Below are 17693 nucleotides of genomic sequence, written 5' to 3' on the forward strand. Positions count from 1 at the left end.
GGATTTTCTTATCCCAGGCAGACAACCTTAGTCGTGTTTGGCACATTTATTTGGAACTTTTGGTCCTCTATGCTCTTCAACTCTTTACTTTTGGCTTTCAATTTTTTTTTATCTGAGCGTCACTGAAGAGTCTTATGTAGACAAAACACGGGTCTTGCGTATTAAATTATAGCCTGGTTCCTTTTCATAGCTATTTTTTGTGTTTCTCAGCCCTGTATGTTCTCTCATATAATTTCATTGTAGTCCTGTCATGTAATGTTGTTATTTTAATATTATATTCAACATAAAAGCGTGAGGTTTGGCTTGCCACAAAACCAGGTTCAACCCACAGTTTACTTTTAATATGTCCTGTACCAAGTCAGGAAAATGGCCATTCTATCTGTAAGTATCTTCTGCAAATTAAGGCACACCCCGGGAACCCGGAGTACGGTATATAACAAATGTTAGATATATACACTGAATATCCTCCACCAATATTTCAGTAAATCCGTAAGAATTATTTACACTGATAAATGTTATACTATAGTGCGTTTCTATGTGTGTTACATTTTAGTGTTGTGTTTCTGTTGTGTCGTTGTTCTCCTCTTATATTAAATGAGTTTCCCTTAGTTTTAGTTTGTAACCCGGATATGTTTTTTATGCCCCACCTACGATAGTAGAGGGGCATTATGTTTTCTGGTCTGTGTCTCCGTTCGTCCGTCCGTCTGTGCGTCCGTTCGCTTCAGGTTAAAGTTTTTGGTCAAGATAGTTTTTGAAGAAGTTGAAGTCTAATCAACTTGAAACTTAGTACACATGTTCCCTATGATATGATCTTTCTAATTTTAATTCCAAATTAAAGTTTTGACCCCAATTTCACGGTCCACTGAACATAGAAAATGATAGTGCGAGTGGGGCATCCGTGTACTTGGGACACATTCTTGTTTCTCCAGCAATTTATGAAATTCGAACAGCGGTATACTACTGTTGCCTTTTTTATATTTCATTTCAAAACTTTATTGTATTAAAAGTTTATGTTTATATGTAAAAATAAGACCATGTCGACCAAAATCAATTTATTTTTAAATTGTCTAGTAAAATGTTTTGTCTTACATTTGCATACGGGTTTGCGTTTTAACGTAAAGGTTTGCGTTATTTCGCAAAGGTTTGCGTTACAACGCAAACCTTAGTTTGCTTTCGTTGTACATTTAAAATAATAATATTTGAAAATTTATTTGAAGAATTTAAATAGTTGATAGCAAATAATTAAATAAGTAGGATATGTTATTAAAAGGCATGTACAATCAAGCAATGTGGCCACTCACTAAATACTTATAAATATCTTATCAAAAGGCAGGTTTCATCAAGCTATGTAGCCACTTATTTTTCAGACGCTTTCTGTTTGATTCCATAAGTCTGGCTTTGGTTATTTTATATATTATTTATTTTTCTATATAAGCTTATCATTTGAACATCCAAGTGTGACCCATTCTTCCATTTAATAGTTTGAATACACAGTAAGTAATTACGTCAATCGCCATTGTTGTCATTTTATAGACATGCAAAGTGAAAAAATCAAACAAAACTACCCCATTCAGAGTATGTCAACTACTAAGTGAAACGTGAAACCTTTAAATTTTTACGCCTAATTTGTTCACTTAGAAAATATTTTTTTATAAATCAAATACAAACCAAATAAATTTTATTGAGTATGGATTGAATTTTAATTCAAAATTTCAGTTCAGTATGCATTAGATGTATTATGTCCATTTAAATTAAATTTTTAAAGTGTTAAATTTCAGCACTGAACAGAAAGCGTACTAGTATGTATACTACAACTTATATTAATTATCCTTGTGACATGCGTGAAAACGGAAATAGTCAACCCACTTTTTTCAGGCGGGATCTTGTGACAGTTGTAGTCTAACAATGGCAAGTATTATGATTTTGTATTAATCCAGTTTTCCATTCTTGATTCATTTCACATTAATTTAGAAGGAATATGTTTTTGTTTCAGAAATTTAAAAGAAAAAAAAATTGGAATAGGTTCTTTTGCAAGAAGTATAAAATTCTACTTTGAAATCCAAATATATTTTTCTAAAAATGTAAGAATTTTGGTCAAAAGGAAGTAATATCACTAAGAGTATATGTATTGCAGGACCTAAGTCCCTCTGGAATTTAAAACTGGTTATCTGTTGTAATGTTGTTTTACTGTTGCCAATTAGCTGTTTGAAATGTAAAATAATGTTTACATCGGGTCGCATAAGATTTTTGAAAACAAGATTAATCTATCATTCATGTTTTGACCATTGTTGGGTCATTTCTGCTGCTGTTTAACTATACGATACACTCCGCACAGAAGCCCGTGCTCTGGAAATGGCATATTTAAGATGGTACTTTTTGTCACTTAATAAATACCTTTTTTGTACTGTTACACCACGGTTAAAAGCTAGGATATGGTTGACGTCTTCAAACTAGTTTAACACTGCCACTTTTTGTAAATGTAGTCCAAAGTCAGGACTTGTAATTCAATGGTTTCCATTTATTTCTGTATATCTTATTTGTTCTTCGTTCATTATTTTATTACATAAATCAGGCCGTTAGTTTTCTCATTTGAATTGTCTACCCTTTGTCACTCAGACTTTTATAGCTGACTATGTAGTATGTATTTTACTCATTGTTAACGGACGTACGGTAATCATAGATGATAAGCTTGTGTCGTTTGATCTATTGTGGAAAGTTGTTACAAGTGTCTGAGCAGAAAGTTGATGAACCAGGGGTACGTCAAAGAACGTCTCGTACTTTTTCTAAAAAGTGTTCATCGGAAGATACCAAGATCTTGTTCACAAATAATACACGATGGTCTTGAAGTATAGATTATGTGTACTGACGGTGTTTATCATCTTAAACATGTGTTATATTATTCTTTTATTTTTCCTTTTTAATATCACTTTTACTGTTTAGTCTATTTCTGTAAAATTTTGTATCCTTGTGACATTATTTTTTCTAATGTGCTAATGTGTTTTGTCTATATGCCTTTTTGTGTTTCTTTGTTATATATTTGTTGGTTTTTATAGTGATTAAGATTATAAAACAATGTTGACTGCTGACCCCCAATTTTTAACATGTTTACCTTTTATGTCCGTCTGGTTTTTTTTACACATCGATGTCAATATAATGGAATTGTATGCGGCTGTCATACAAGTAAGAGGTTTAGCTAGCTATAAAACCAGGTTAAATCGACCATTTTCTACATAAGAAAATGACTGTACCAAGTCATGAACATGACAGTAGTTTGCCAAGCGTTTTGTGTGTTTGTTTTTCTTTAATTTTCCAATTTAATTAGGAACTTCCCGTGTTGAATATTCCTCGGAGTTGAAATTAGAGCTGATATCCATATAACCACTTCAATTAAGATATCCAATCGTAGTACTAATTCATCGTCGGACATGTAAAACATCGGCTCGTCTGAACAAATCTTAACTTAATTAGTTTTAATATGCATATCAGCCAAAGGCAAAGCATTTTGTTTTTTACAAGCTTGAAATAATCTAGACCAAATACCGGTTTCATAGATAATAACGAAACACCACACCATCAGAGAGCAATATATACTAATATAACAGATACACCGACATAACCTAAATACACATTTTCACACCGAATTAAATAGATTTACATGTAACTTTACGAGACCAACAAGTAAAACCGATATAGTCTCACTTCAAGGAAAATACCACATATACGATGTATACAGTAACTAATCACATTGGTTATCATCAATATTTTTGAATGATAGTAAGATCATTACGAGGTATATACGTGTACAAAAGGTTTGTCAGTTTAAAGTTTAAACAAAATTATAATAGTTAAGGGAACACGAAATGACATTTTCTAAGATAAATCATAAAATTGAACACCGATGTATGTACTATACGAACTAATACGTTATATAAATGTTGAAAGTTTTAATGGAGAAGTTTAACATAAGTGTATGTACCATTTAATAAAAGTCTTTAAATGTTTATACTATACTTCACTATTTGATTTAACTCTCTTCTGAATATAGACTCAATAACACGGGCATTTAAAATATATATGGTTACAATTTCTCAATTTACGAGAAGATATGCATGGTTTATCTCATTCAAGCATGTGATTGGCCACAACGTTGTTGTATCTTGGTCTTGGGAAAATTTGACAGTCGTAAATATGCAACAAGTGACAGTTTTGGTTTTTTTTTGTATTTTCGAAATTTGTTCTCGATATCAGAACTTCAAATACCCGATTTTCTATTTCACTCTCAACATTTATCAGAAAGTTGATAATGAATGATATATCAAGGAATACAGTTTTGAATTAAAAGTCATATGAAACTTCAGAGTTAAAAAAATTATAACTAGATGGTTAGTTTTATATAAAACTTATGAACATATACTTTTTTTTCTAATAAAATTCTTTTATGTTTTCCGTATGCAGTTTTCTCGTTAATATCCGGTGATCGCAATACGCATGGATCTGTCATTGAAATAAACTTTTATCTTATTGTACATTTTATATACTTACTCAATATCCATGCTTCTTTGTTAATTATTTACTATATATACTTTAGGGGGTGACAATCGACAAACTATGGCTTCAAAACACAAAAAAATAATTAGCTGTCATATTTTCACATTATAACAGACCAAGAGTACTTATATTTGGACGATTATACGATATGGATGCTTAAAAAAATGATAAAATCGTGTACAAAAGAATATACATGCATTGATTCAAGAATTATATAATTAAAACATTATTTTTCACCAGTCACTCGTTTCATGTGATTTCAAAGTTCATATTAAGAGTTTTAACAGAAACAATAATGTTTTAATGATAAATAAAGTATTAATGATAAATAATGTATTAAATGACAATTAATATATGCCAAACTGATTTATAAATATATACTTGAAAATACCCTGGTCTTTTTATGTACTAATATACAGGGATATAAACTGAAATGGCTGCGAAGAAATCTGTAACAGCATGTGCAATATTGTTGTTGAATACCAAAAAAAAAAAACGAAATGTGCTAATTGCTAATTATCATCTAACATAATGTTAGTACACCTATTTTTATTGTATAGAATTTATATCATTTAGTTAAATTTGCAGGCAGAAAACTTAACAGAAGAACAAATAGGAGGTATGTTTACTAAGACTGTAATACAAGTTAGAGGTTTAGCTAGGTACAAAACCAAGTATAATGCACCGTGTTCTACATAAGAAAATGGCTGTTCAAAGTCAGGAATATTACAGTTGTTATTCATTCGATTTATGTGTTTGAGCTTTTGATTTTGCCATTTGACTACGGAGTAGCCAATAGACGTTGCTAACTTTAACTACCAATTATGTATTTTCAAGGCAGCTAAATACAAGTGCAACATATACATTGAGCTGCAAAATTTTCTTATTTTCAAGGCAGCTAAATTCAAGTGCAACATATACATTGAGCTGCAAAAGTTTCTTATCATCTTCATCCGATTTCACCTGGATAGATGCACGCTTGATAAAGCTAGTTGGTCTAGCGAAATATATTTTCATCATTTTGTAAATATTTTAAACATTTTTATATTGACATACTAAATAGTGTGTTAAAATTACATTGTTATGCAATCTATATATATATATATATATACAAAACCATGTATCACTATCATTGCTGGTGATCCGATGGATAAATCTGTTGTAGAGTTGTCACTGACTCAGACGTACTTATATGACCCAGGTGGTCGTGTGGTCTAGCGGGACGGCTGCAGTGCAGGCGATTTGGTGTCACGATATCACAGTAGCATGGGTTCGAATCCCGGCGAGGGAAGAACCAAAAATTTGCGAAAGCAAATTTACAGATCTAACATTGTTGGGTTGATGTTTAGACGAGTTGTATATACATTATGTACACAGCCATGTATCACCATCTTTGATGGCGATCCGATGGATACATCTGTTGTAGAGTTGTCACTGACTCAGACGTACTTATAAATATAATTATTTTCTGTGACTATATATTACATTAATTTGTAGGATCCTTTACTATAGATATTTTAGCTATCTGTAACAATAACATCTTCATGCCTTATATATCATGTTCTGTAGTACGCCGCTAGATTAATACTGACGAGGAAAGGTAACACACGGCCAGCGAAAGCTCTTTTTTTTGAGAGCCCAGGTGGTCGTGTGGTCTACCGGGACGGCTGCAGTGCAGGCGATTTGGTGTCACGATATCACAGTAGCATGGGTTCGAATCCCGGCGAGGGAAGAACCAAAAATTTGCGAAAGCAAATTTACAGATCTAACATTGTTGGGTTGATGCTTAGACGAGTTATATACAAATTGTTTGTTCTTCCCTCGCCGGGATTTGAACCCATGCTACTGAGATATCGTGACACCAAATCGCCTGCACTGTAGCCGTTCCGCTAGACCACGCGACCGCCTGGGCTTCAAAATGAAGCTTTCGGTGGCCGGGTGTTACCTTTCCACGTCAGTTTTAATCTAGCGTCGTACTTCAGTATATGATATATAAGGCATGAAGATATTATTCTTACAGATCAGCTAAATTATCTATAGTAAAGGAACCTTAAAATTAATGTAGGATACAGTCATAGAAAATAATTACATTTATAAGTACGTCTGAGCCAGTGACAACTCTACAACAGATTTATCCATCGGATCACCAGCAGTGATGGTGATACATAGCTGTGTACATTATGTATATACAACTCGTCTAAACATCAACCTAACAATGTTAGATCTGTAAATTTGCTGTCGCAAATTTTTTGTTCTTCCCTCGCCGGGATTCGAACCCATGCTACTGTATACGGTTTCCTTTTTTATAACATCATAATAAAAAAGTAAATTAAAAATGATTTGTTCTCAGCGTTGTCCTCCATCCTTAGTCTATTAACTTGATACATGTTGTACAACGATTCATATCTTTCCAAAACAAGCTAGCCGTCTCCTATTAGCTGTTTATTCCAATAACTCTTTATACGAGGATATATAGAGAAATAAGAAAAACAAAGTAACCGTTTTTGTGATTTTATAAATAAAAAGTTAGCAAAGGAAACGATATCGGGAAATATAATTTCCATATATAATGGAACTGATTACCCTCTATCAAACATTAACATTGACCAATTTTCCTAAACTAAAGATTACAGAGTATTGTTCTGCAACAAAAATGATTGGTATGTCCAAATTGCGAAATTTTTTATTCAAAATTTTATTTATTTCAAATATCATATAATTTTAACCTAATTTTAAAAACCGAAACTTGAAGCATAAACGTAGTCAGATCAAAATTCCGACATATTTGAATGCTTACATTTAATTTCAAAATTGGGTGCCGATTTTTGTCAACATTTCCCGCGAAAAAATATTTTCAAAACCAATAATCAACGACCCATAAATTCTGAATTGTTTGTAGTTGCTTTGCAAATGAATATTTTCCATTTAAAAATTTAAGTCATAATCAACATCCGGCCCATACTTTTATTCAAAAACACTGCCAATTATACAGGGGGGGGGGAATATAAGCTTTTAATGCACAGTTGGGCTGTCAATGGGCAATGTATGTTGCATTCGTTTGACATCGCAATACGACCGGTACAGACAAGATACATACATACTTATTCTTTTTTAATTCGTTGTGAATGGTACAACACAGATGTCTGTTTGTTATGTTGTTAAGTGATTTAAAGTTGGTTCATGTATATCCTAGATGTAGTGTCATATTCTTTATTGATTTGAATACCTGTTTTGCACTAGACCGATACGCGAAGTGCAGATTTGTTTTAAATGTCAAAACTCCAAGTTAACAGTCCGTAGGAAGCTAGACCATATTCGCACACATACTATTGCACGTGCAGGAGCCGACCAGTGTATATTCTTTTCCTCTTAGAAACTTCAGTGAAGATTGAGAACAATAATGTTACCAAATTGGGGCCGATCCAATGACCTGCCATCGAGGCAAACATGCGTCAATAGAGACAATTTTTTATGCTAGTAATACGTGTCAGGTATCTTTGCCAATCATATGGTGAAAATGCATGCATTCCAACCCTATTTTTACTTTAAGCTTGTTCTAGATATGATAATTTGCTTTAAGGATTTTTCCTGAACCAGCTCTATAGATATGTAGTGTTAACGTAATCACCTATACCTTTGTATACTGAAGTAACAAACAAAATAAGACCGTTTATTTGTTGATACATGTACTTGAATATGGTTTTAGAAAATATATTCACTTGTGTATACAAGGACGAATATCTAGATATGACATGTTTTTATGAGTATAAAACAAGGTAAACCTTGGTAGAAATGCATATCTCCATATCGTCGATTCATTTGTATTGTGCATGATTAACATACATTGATTTATTATGTCCTTGACATTTAATTTCGTGTGTAACTTCAATACTATGCTCTAATTTATATAATAATATATATATATGTATAACTGAACCTACTGATACGTTCTGATGAATAATTTAGTCTTGGTTAATATGTTTATTAATTAATTTTTTATTTGGACCTGGCTTTGAGTGGTTGCATCAGCAAACATGTTTAACCCGTCACACTCTATATGTAACCGTCCAAATTATAGAGCCTGTAATTCAGTAATTTTCTTTTGTTGCTTTATTTCACACACGTTTTCGTTCGTTGTTTTGAACATAGATAAGGCCGTTAGTTTTCTCGTATAATTTGTTTTGTCGTCTTAAGATCTATTGCTGCTTTCATCCAAGTCTGTTGGTCTTTAGTATATATGTGTATTCTCTGAATTCATATGTCCGCTTATATGTATACATTCAGCATTTTTTTTTTGGATAATTTATTGCTCCATGATTAAGGTACATAAAAAATGGCATTTTTTGTTAGGTTTTAGCTAAAAGTTAATAGAAATTAAAAAGATTTTAATAAAGTTGAATCGAAAATAGATATGAATTAAACCTATCACTAACGAAAAGATAAGCGAAATGTGTTTAACATTTAAAGTTCCTGTCAATAGAAGGCGTTATAAGTTTAGCACTTAATATAAAGTATGTAAAACATGATTAAACAGACCTTTTTACGAATGGGTTTTAATTACTATCTTATTTTAACAAGTACCCTTGCGGAAAAATCTTTGATAATATACAAACGAATAATCTCTCGGAAATGTGTCGTCCAACTTTAAGCGATAGTTGTGCAGGATTTTGTTTATTTCCTCTTATATGCATCAACTTGTTTCGCGTTTGTTCGCAAACATAGTTTCTGTACCATTTTGAGTGCCGGGTTATTCAACAGTAGAACATCCTGGAATTCTGTGATGTTATAAATATTCATAACGATACTTGAATGCTAAGACGTTTCCTTTTTTGTGTCATCGTTTCGCTTAATCTTGTCTCAAATTAGTAAATAACAGTTTATAGTGTACTTAGTGCACATTTGTTAAAATTCTTTCTCTGTTTTTCTCCTCTCACTTGAGCTGTGCGGTGGCCTAAGTTATAATGAGAGGTCGTAGATAAGGTCATTGCATACGGAAAAATATGTGTTGATAAGTGAACGGGAAGAAAAAAATTCAAAAGCAGTACATGTATGAGATTTTGATTGAATGAAGGATTGTCTTTCACAAGATAGTTCACGTACACTTAGTATAAAGTACCAATTCACGTTTAAAAAACATATTCATATTTTGTTTTTTATTTGAAGTTTCATATGACTTTAATTTATTTTTAGTACTAGATTAAATATCCATAAGATTTCCACCTAATCAGTTGGAATCTTTTTGGGGTAAAGAAACATGTTATAAATACTTAATTTCCTTTGAAAAAAATTTAACATACTTTTTTATCGTTAGAATTCAAGGAAGCTTTCAGTCTATTTGACAAGGACGGTGATGGTACGATAACAACGAAAGAACTTGGAACAGTTATGAGGTCCTTAGGACAGAATCCAACAGATGCTGAACTACAAGATATGATAAATGAAGTGGATGCTGATGGTATTAATATGTAATCATTTCACCAATGTTTTTTTCATATCCAAAAATTTCTTTATTGATTCAAATTTTGCCCGTTTAAAAAGGGTATTGTGAAGACAATCTTTCGATCTTTTATAACCAATAACAGATTTGTACATGATTTGATATTTAACTCCTTAAATAACAGTCTCTTGAGAAGAATCGAATCAGATAGTTTTGACCCGGCTTACTAATAATCCAATTTCCAATCAAGGTTCTTATTGTCCTTGGACCTTTTTTTTTCACAGTTTTGGTTGCAGAATGTTGAACGACAAATCTTTAAAGATTTATGGAAGATGAAATAAAGAATTCTTTGCATGACTCTTTTTCATTATGCAGTAATATAAAAAGTAAAATCACAAAAATACTGAACTTAGAGGAAAATCAATTCGGAAAGTCCATAATCACATGTCAAAATCAAATAACAAAACGCATCAAAAACGAATGGACAAGAACTGTCATATTCCTGACTTGGTACAGGCATTTTCAAATGTAAAAAATGGTGGATTAAACCTGGTTCACTAGAACAAAAACATTTACTGTTTTAATCAGTCCGAAAAAATAAACATTATTTTTGGTCTTTTGTTTTTCGAATAGGCAGAGGTAATACATGCACAAAGAAGTTTGTTCAACGTGAACAAGTGGAAATATGGTGTTTTTAAATATCTCATAGCTTTCACACACGTGTACCTACATTGCACAATACTATTAGAATGGTTGTTCAAAGAAATGACAATATATTGAGATTTGATCGTATTGAAATAAACGTGTCTTTTTTACTGTTACGTTAACAAACTATTGATAATATATTATAAAAGCAAAGCATGCCAAGCTGACACTAGTGTTGGTTAATATATCGAATATGACCAATATTAAAGTACGAAGATACCAGAACACTAGTCGTCATCACCAGAAAGTAGCTGTGTGATACTCATCATGTTAATTAATAAGGTGATGATTTTTACAAAGCGTGTTGTAAAAGCCGGAGATGAAATTGAGAGTATATCCGACACACTGGAACTCAGTTTTAATATTTGGATGATATATTTTTTATTGATATCTAAATAAACAATCTACAGTAACAGTTCGAAATAGCTTTTGGATATATAAGGATAAAATTGGAAATTAAGTATTTAGTTATCAAAGGTACCATGATTATAATTTAGTACGCTAAACGCGCGTTTCGTCTACATAAGATTCATCAGTGACGCTCACATCAAAATATTTATAATGCCAAAATATCAATAAAAGGGCATAGTGCTAAACGTAAATCTATATAAAACAGTTAGACACCGGGTATGCGTTTTCTGTTTTTATTTAAGTATTTAAAAGATAGATCTAATAATGTCTTTATATGCAATATACAATTAAGCAGTACAGCTTGACATTAAGCAATCAACTATAAATCAATAAAACATACTTATAAATCCTTAATCCATGTTATAGGAAACGGAACAATAGATTTCCCAGAGTTTTTAACCATGATGGCAAAGAAAATGCAAGATACTGATTCAGAGGAAGAAATAAGAGAGGCTTTTAAAGTATTTGACAAAGATGGTAATGGATCGATAAGTGCAGCTGAACTCCGTCATGTTATGACAAATTTGGGAGAGAAATTGTCAGACGAGGAAGTGGACGAGATGATACGAGAGGCTGATTTAGATGGGGATGGGGAAATCAATTACGAAGGTATTTAACTTTATCTTGATTAAGATAGGGATGGGGAAATCAATTACGAAGGTATTTAACTTTATCTTGATTAAGATAGGGATGGGGAAATCAATTACGAAGGTATTTAACTTTATCCTGATTTAGATGGGGATGGGAAAATCAATTACGAAGGTTTTTAACTTTATCCTGATTTAGATGGGTATGGGGAAATCAATTACGAATGTATTTAACTTTATCTTGATTTAGATGGGATTGGGAAATGAATCACGAAGGTATTTAACTTTATTCTGATTTAGATGGGGATAGGGAAATCAAATTCGAAGGTATTTAACTTTATCCTGATTTAGATGGGGATGAGGAAATCAATTACGAAGGTATTTTTTAACTTTTTCCTGATTTAGATGGGGATGGGGAAATCAATTACGAAGGTATTTAACTAATCCATATCAATGTGTTTTCTACAGTGAACATTAATACGTTATTTCGTTATCTTTGCTGTTTGACTAAAGTCAAAAAAGATCTACGACAGGGTAAGGAATAAAAATGTTGCAAATAAAATGTGTGCCATATTAACCTGAGTAGTTCCGTATAATTTTTATTAGTTCGACATGTATTACATGTATTCCAACAAAGTAAACTGATCAACAAGATTTATCATTACTTGATACACGTATTATGGGTATAGAGATTTTTATTTTGTAACTTTTTGGAACAGTTATTATCAATAAACCCTCGCTTCATGACATCCTTAATTGATCGTGAGTCAAGGCTAACGTACACAGTGCTTCTCACAATAACTTTAATCTTTATCAAAAATATTTCGTGTTAAAAAGCGATACATTTATCAGTATTTAACATTCACGTATCTTTTTTTATAATGATATTCAAAAAACTTTTCACCGGGTTCCTTTTTTTTTTTTAGAGTTTTTTTTCTTTTTTCTTTTGTTTTAAAAGTAAAACAATTAAGATATAATACTTTTTATATAAATACGTTGCAACATGATAACAATAATTTATTTCCACCGTTTAATTTTGATTTAAAAAAGTAAAATCACAAAAATTCCGAACGCCGTAAAAAATTAAAATTTGAAAGTCCCTAATAAAATGCAAAATGTTTAGCATTATATACACTGGATATAAATTAATCAATTACATAAGACAGCAACACACTTTGAATTCAGATACTACTGACACAAATTGTTGATATAACGCTTTCCAGAGTATAAGTTTTATTTTGTTGTATCAATTTTTTGTAGTCGTAAGACATCGTTAAATTTCAGCGCGTAAGTTCGAATACTTCAAGTGACATTCGTTTTAGAGGTAGGAAGTAAATAAATCATCAGTCATATTTTCATTGTTAACCAGATATTTTCTATAATATATTGATGTGGATACAATGGAGGCCAATTCATTATGTTGGTATTGTTTTACGATTTTCAGGTCGCAAAATAAGTTCAATTGCGATCATTTGAATTACGCCCATCGCATCTGATTTTTAGTTTGTTGTAATAGCACGGTCCCATGTTATGGGAGGGTCGAGCGTTCACACACATGTTTATCAAGTCAAGAGCATAATGTTCAGTCATTTTGGTTGTTTCATGTTTTTCATATTTGTTTTTCGTAACATCAGACCGTTAGATTTCTCAATTTAATTGTTTCGAAAATTTTTAAGTCAGGGCCTTTTATAGATGACTATACGATATCGTATTTCCGCATTGTTGAAAACCTTACTGTGCTTAACATTGCTTACATCCAAATCCTTTGGACATTGGTGGATGGTTGTCACACTAGGAAATCAAACCCCATCTCTTTATTTTTATTTTTTAACTATTCAGTTCATGCATGATACCACTAGATCACGAATGTCATATATAAGGATAAACTTACGAGTGTTCCTACTTTTACCATCAAAATGTTTAGCTCATGATCGATTTCACATGTTATTTTTCACTTGCAAGGGTTTCCTTATATCATTTAGTCCGTGCACGATACCATTCGACAACGATTGCAAAAAAATATTAAATGATGAAAATGCATAAGCATAAAGCGCTTTATTGCTAATGAAGGTCAATCCAGAAAAGCGTTTCAGATGCACGAAATTAATATGATTTGTTGTTCTCATATTTTACATCACTGGGTCGATACATGTACCTCTGCTGGAGGACTATCAGTCCCCGAGGGTATCAAAAACTCAGTAAACAGTTCTTCGATACTGACATGATTTTTAACCGGATTTTTATGACAAAAATGTCGGTTATTGAATTGGGGATGTACGGTGGGCGGGCGGGCGGTCGGGCGGGCGGGCCTTCGGCAATCAAATGTTGTCCGTGCATTAACTCATGAACCGTTCAACCAAAGCTTCTAAAATTTTAATATGTTGTTACTGACAACTAAATAAAGGTCAAGTTCAATAATGGCGATTTTGACTTTTATCGTTCAGGAGTTATGGTTCTTGAAAGATTGAAAAATGGAGTTTCCAGTCGTGTCCGTGCATTTACGCATGAACTGTTCTACCAAAGCTTCCCTAATTTTAATATGTTGTTACTAATGACAAAATAGAGGTCAAGTTCAATAATGACGATTTTGACTTTTACCGTTCAGGAGTTATGGTTCTTGAAAGATTGAAAAATGGTGTTTCCAGTCGTGTCCGTGCATTTTCTCATGAACTATTCAACCAAAGCTTTTAAAATTTTTATATGTTGTTACTGATGACAAAATGGAGGTCAAAGATATTGATGATTTTCACTTTCACCATTCATCAGTAATGGTTCTTGTGATATTGCCAGGACACAAATAAATGTTAATAAATCCGGTTTGCTGTCGTTGTGACAGCCTCTTGTTAACAATACTTTCTAAAATTTTCCGTTCATAAACTTTGAAATTATAAAGAAACTTATATTTCAACTCCATCAGGCAAAGTTGCCCGTGGGTGGATTTAGCTATTTTCAAGTTCTTTTATGGTTATATAACTCTTTAATTGTTTCAGTTTTTATAAATACTAGGCTTTCCAATATTTGGCTTCGAACGTTCCTGATAAAGGTAAACCCATAAAAGCAGTTCGAACGCATGAAATTTATATAACATATTATTTTCATATCTTATGTCATTCAAACTACAAAATATCCATTCAATAGTTAAAACTATATTAATACTTCCTGACCATATTGGAAATATGCAATTCATTTGAATATCGCATGCCTCTCTTGTTTGATCCGAAATAAAAGTGGCTTTTTACGTCAGAATGTATGGGTCAGTAATAACCAATGAACGTAACGTTTTCATCCTGTGGTTAAATGTGAGCCTTTATTAAATCCTTGGTTTAATGATTCAACCTTGTTTCGAACCTCGGTTAGCATTTATTATATCCATATAATAGTGTTATGTAAGAGTACAATTCCCTGTTTGTAATTAGGCTTGAAAGACAACTTAACGTTTGATACAACATATTCTTCGTTTTCTTCGACCATTAGTAATTAGGAAAAACAATGAATATTACCCTGTCATCTTCTATACCAATAAACAAAGTAATGCAGTAAAACTATACATCTTTTAGTAAAGTAATATATTTATATATAACCAAATACAATGCGTATGGTGCTTTCTGTCACTACCGCATTGTTGTTTCAATCTTTTTTTAATCAACTTAGACGCCGAAAGCGTTTTGTTCTCAACAAGAAATCTATTGACAAAACATCTTTTCTCAGACCGGAGAAAAAGTGTTCTTCATTCTTAATTTTGATAAAACGAAATAAAGTTAACTGAACATTTTAATCTGGATTACATACCTATCAGTTGAAAGATTCAAACTAATATATTTAACAGAGAGATTACCAACCAGGAATGTCAGAAAAACGTTAAAATATATACTTGAGGTATACAGTCAAGTGTATATGGCAACGGGCAACGGTTATATACACTGTAAAGCATGGCTATGGTGTATCAATTCTATATGAGCACAATAAAAATACATGCAAAAGTAAAAGCGCTTGCTTGCTGTTCTTAATCTCATATTCACAGTTCAAGACAATCCTTGCAACGATTACAGTGATGTCTTTACTACGATCAGTGACGTATCTAACTATTCAAATATTGAAGTTTGCTTTATTGCTAAGTAAAGAATGATATATAATACAAGTAAAGTATGCGTATATTGCATATGTATGTCTGTATACTTAATGTGTTTAATTGTAAACTGTAGAATTCAACACAATCGTTAGAAAATTATCACATATTATAATTAATCAATCATAATTTCCTTTTTTCAGAGTTTGTAAAAATGATGGCAGGCAATAAAACATGATATGTGTATCAAGAACAGACGAAAAGGCGCATTGAACTATATTTTATTCAATTGACTAAAGTAAAATTGTTTTGTGAAAATATTGTGTATGGATATTTGAGAGATATTAAATAATAAGGAAAACTGTTTTCATATATGATACACATAATACTAATCAAAGGTACCAGGCTAATAATTTGATATACCAGACACGCGTGTCGTCGCCATAAAACTCATCAGTGACGCTCAGATAAAAAAAAAAGTAGAAATCCAGACAGGTATAAAGTTGAAGAGCATTGAGGACCCAACATTTCAAAAAAGTTGTGCAAATCCGGGTTAAGTAATACATGCCTGAGATAAGAACAAGGATATGTCCATAGTACACGGATGCCCCACTCGCACTTTCATTTTCTATGTTTAGTGGACCGTGATATTGGGGTAATTTCGCATTCAAATTTAAAGCCTCCGTCACACCTTACCGGATAGCACGAACGGACGCCTAACCGATGAAAATAGAAGTGTCCGTTGACAAAATTATTATCCGTTGGGAGTCCGTTGATGTACTGACCGAATAAAACGGACGTGTAACGGATGCATAACGGACACACACCGGATATGCAAAGTACGATAAACGGACACATACCGGACAGAACGGATGTCGAACGTACATCCAACGGACGAGTAACGCATAAAACGGACACCTAACGGAAGCGTACCGGATAAAACGGATGAACCAGATATACGGAAAACTCAAAGGCGACAATAATGATACATATAAATTGCAAAAATATTCAAAATGTTTCTGTGTAACTGGTTTTGGTTTGTTCTTCAAAATTCCGCCAAAGGGCAGTGTCTGGCCTGAATAAGAACTGCTTGATCGTGAAGACGTGCCTTTACTCTAAGATCGATTATTATTATAATAAGAATTCATGAACCTTAAGAAATCTGACATACCAATATTTGGCATTTCTGACGCGAAATTTTCAATTGGCATTTATCCGTTTCAGATCCGTTCATCATCCGTTTTATCCGTTAAACGTCCGGTAGAAGTCCGTTTCTCATCCGTTCAACATCCGTTCTATCCGTTAAACGTCCGGTAGAAGTCCGTTGGTGAATTTATCTTCCAGACCTCCAACGGATGTATAACGGACACGTAACGGATACAAAACGGAAATGAAACGGACGAGTACCGTACAAAACGGACGCCTAACGGACGTTTAACGGACATTTTATCCGTTAAACGTCCGTTCAAAGTTTTGAACATGCTCAAAATTTTCCACCGGACAGAACGGACGTCGACGGATAAAACGTACGCTTAACGGACATGTAACGGATATGGACGGACGTCTAACGGATAAGAACGGACGTCTAACGGACATGAACGGATTGAAAAAAAGTTATCCGTTAGGCGTCCGTTCGAGCTATCCGGTAAGGTGTGACCGAGGCTAGAAAGATCATATCATAGGGAACATGTTTACTAAGTTTCAACTTGATTGGACTTCAACTTTAAAGACTACCTTGACAAAAAAACTTTAACCTGAAATTTGCACTATCATTTCCTATGTTCAGTGAACCATGAAAATGGGGGTCAAACTATAATTTGGCATTAAAATTAGAAAGATCATATCATAGGGCACATGTGTACTAAGTTTCAAGTAGATTGGACTTCAACTTCATCAACAACTACTTGACTAAAAACCTTAACCTGAAGCGGGACGAAAT

At 32.7% G+C, this 17693-nt stretch overlaps 1 protein-coding gene across 1 annotated transcript; it reads left to right on the plus strand.

Annotated features, from left to right (window-relative positions):
• Positions 1 to 1771: 1771 nt before the first annotated feature.
• LOC143067012 (neo-calmodulin) lies at positions 1772 to 16119 on the plus strand. The gene is made up of 5 exons (XM_076239941.1): positions 1772 to 1912; positions 5141 to 5167; positions 9860 to 10003; positions 11468 to 11710; positions 15958 to 16119. Exons 1-5 carry the CDS (start codon positions 1906 to 1908, stop codon positions 15990 to 15992), a joined length of 456 nt encoding a protein of 151 aa, XP_076096056.1. The 5' UTR covers positions 1772 to 1905; the 3' UTR covers positions 15993 to 16119.
• The last annotated feature ends 1574 nt before the right edge of the window (positions 16120 to 17693 follow it).

This window comes from Mytilus galloprovincialis, chromosome 3 (assembly GCF_965363235.1).
Source record: "Mytilus galloprovincialis chromosome 3, xbMytGall1.hap1.1, whole genome shotgun sequence".
NCBI lineage: Eukaryota > Metazoa > Mollusca > Bivalvia > Mytilida > Mytilidae > Mytilus > Mytilus galloprovincialis.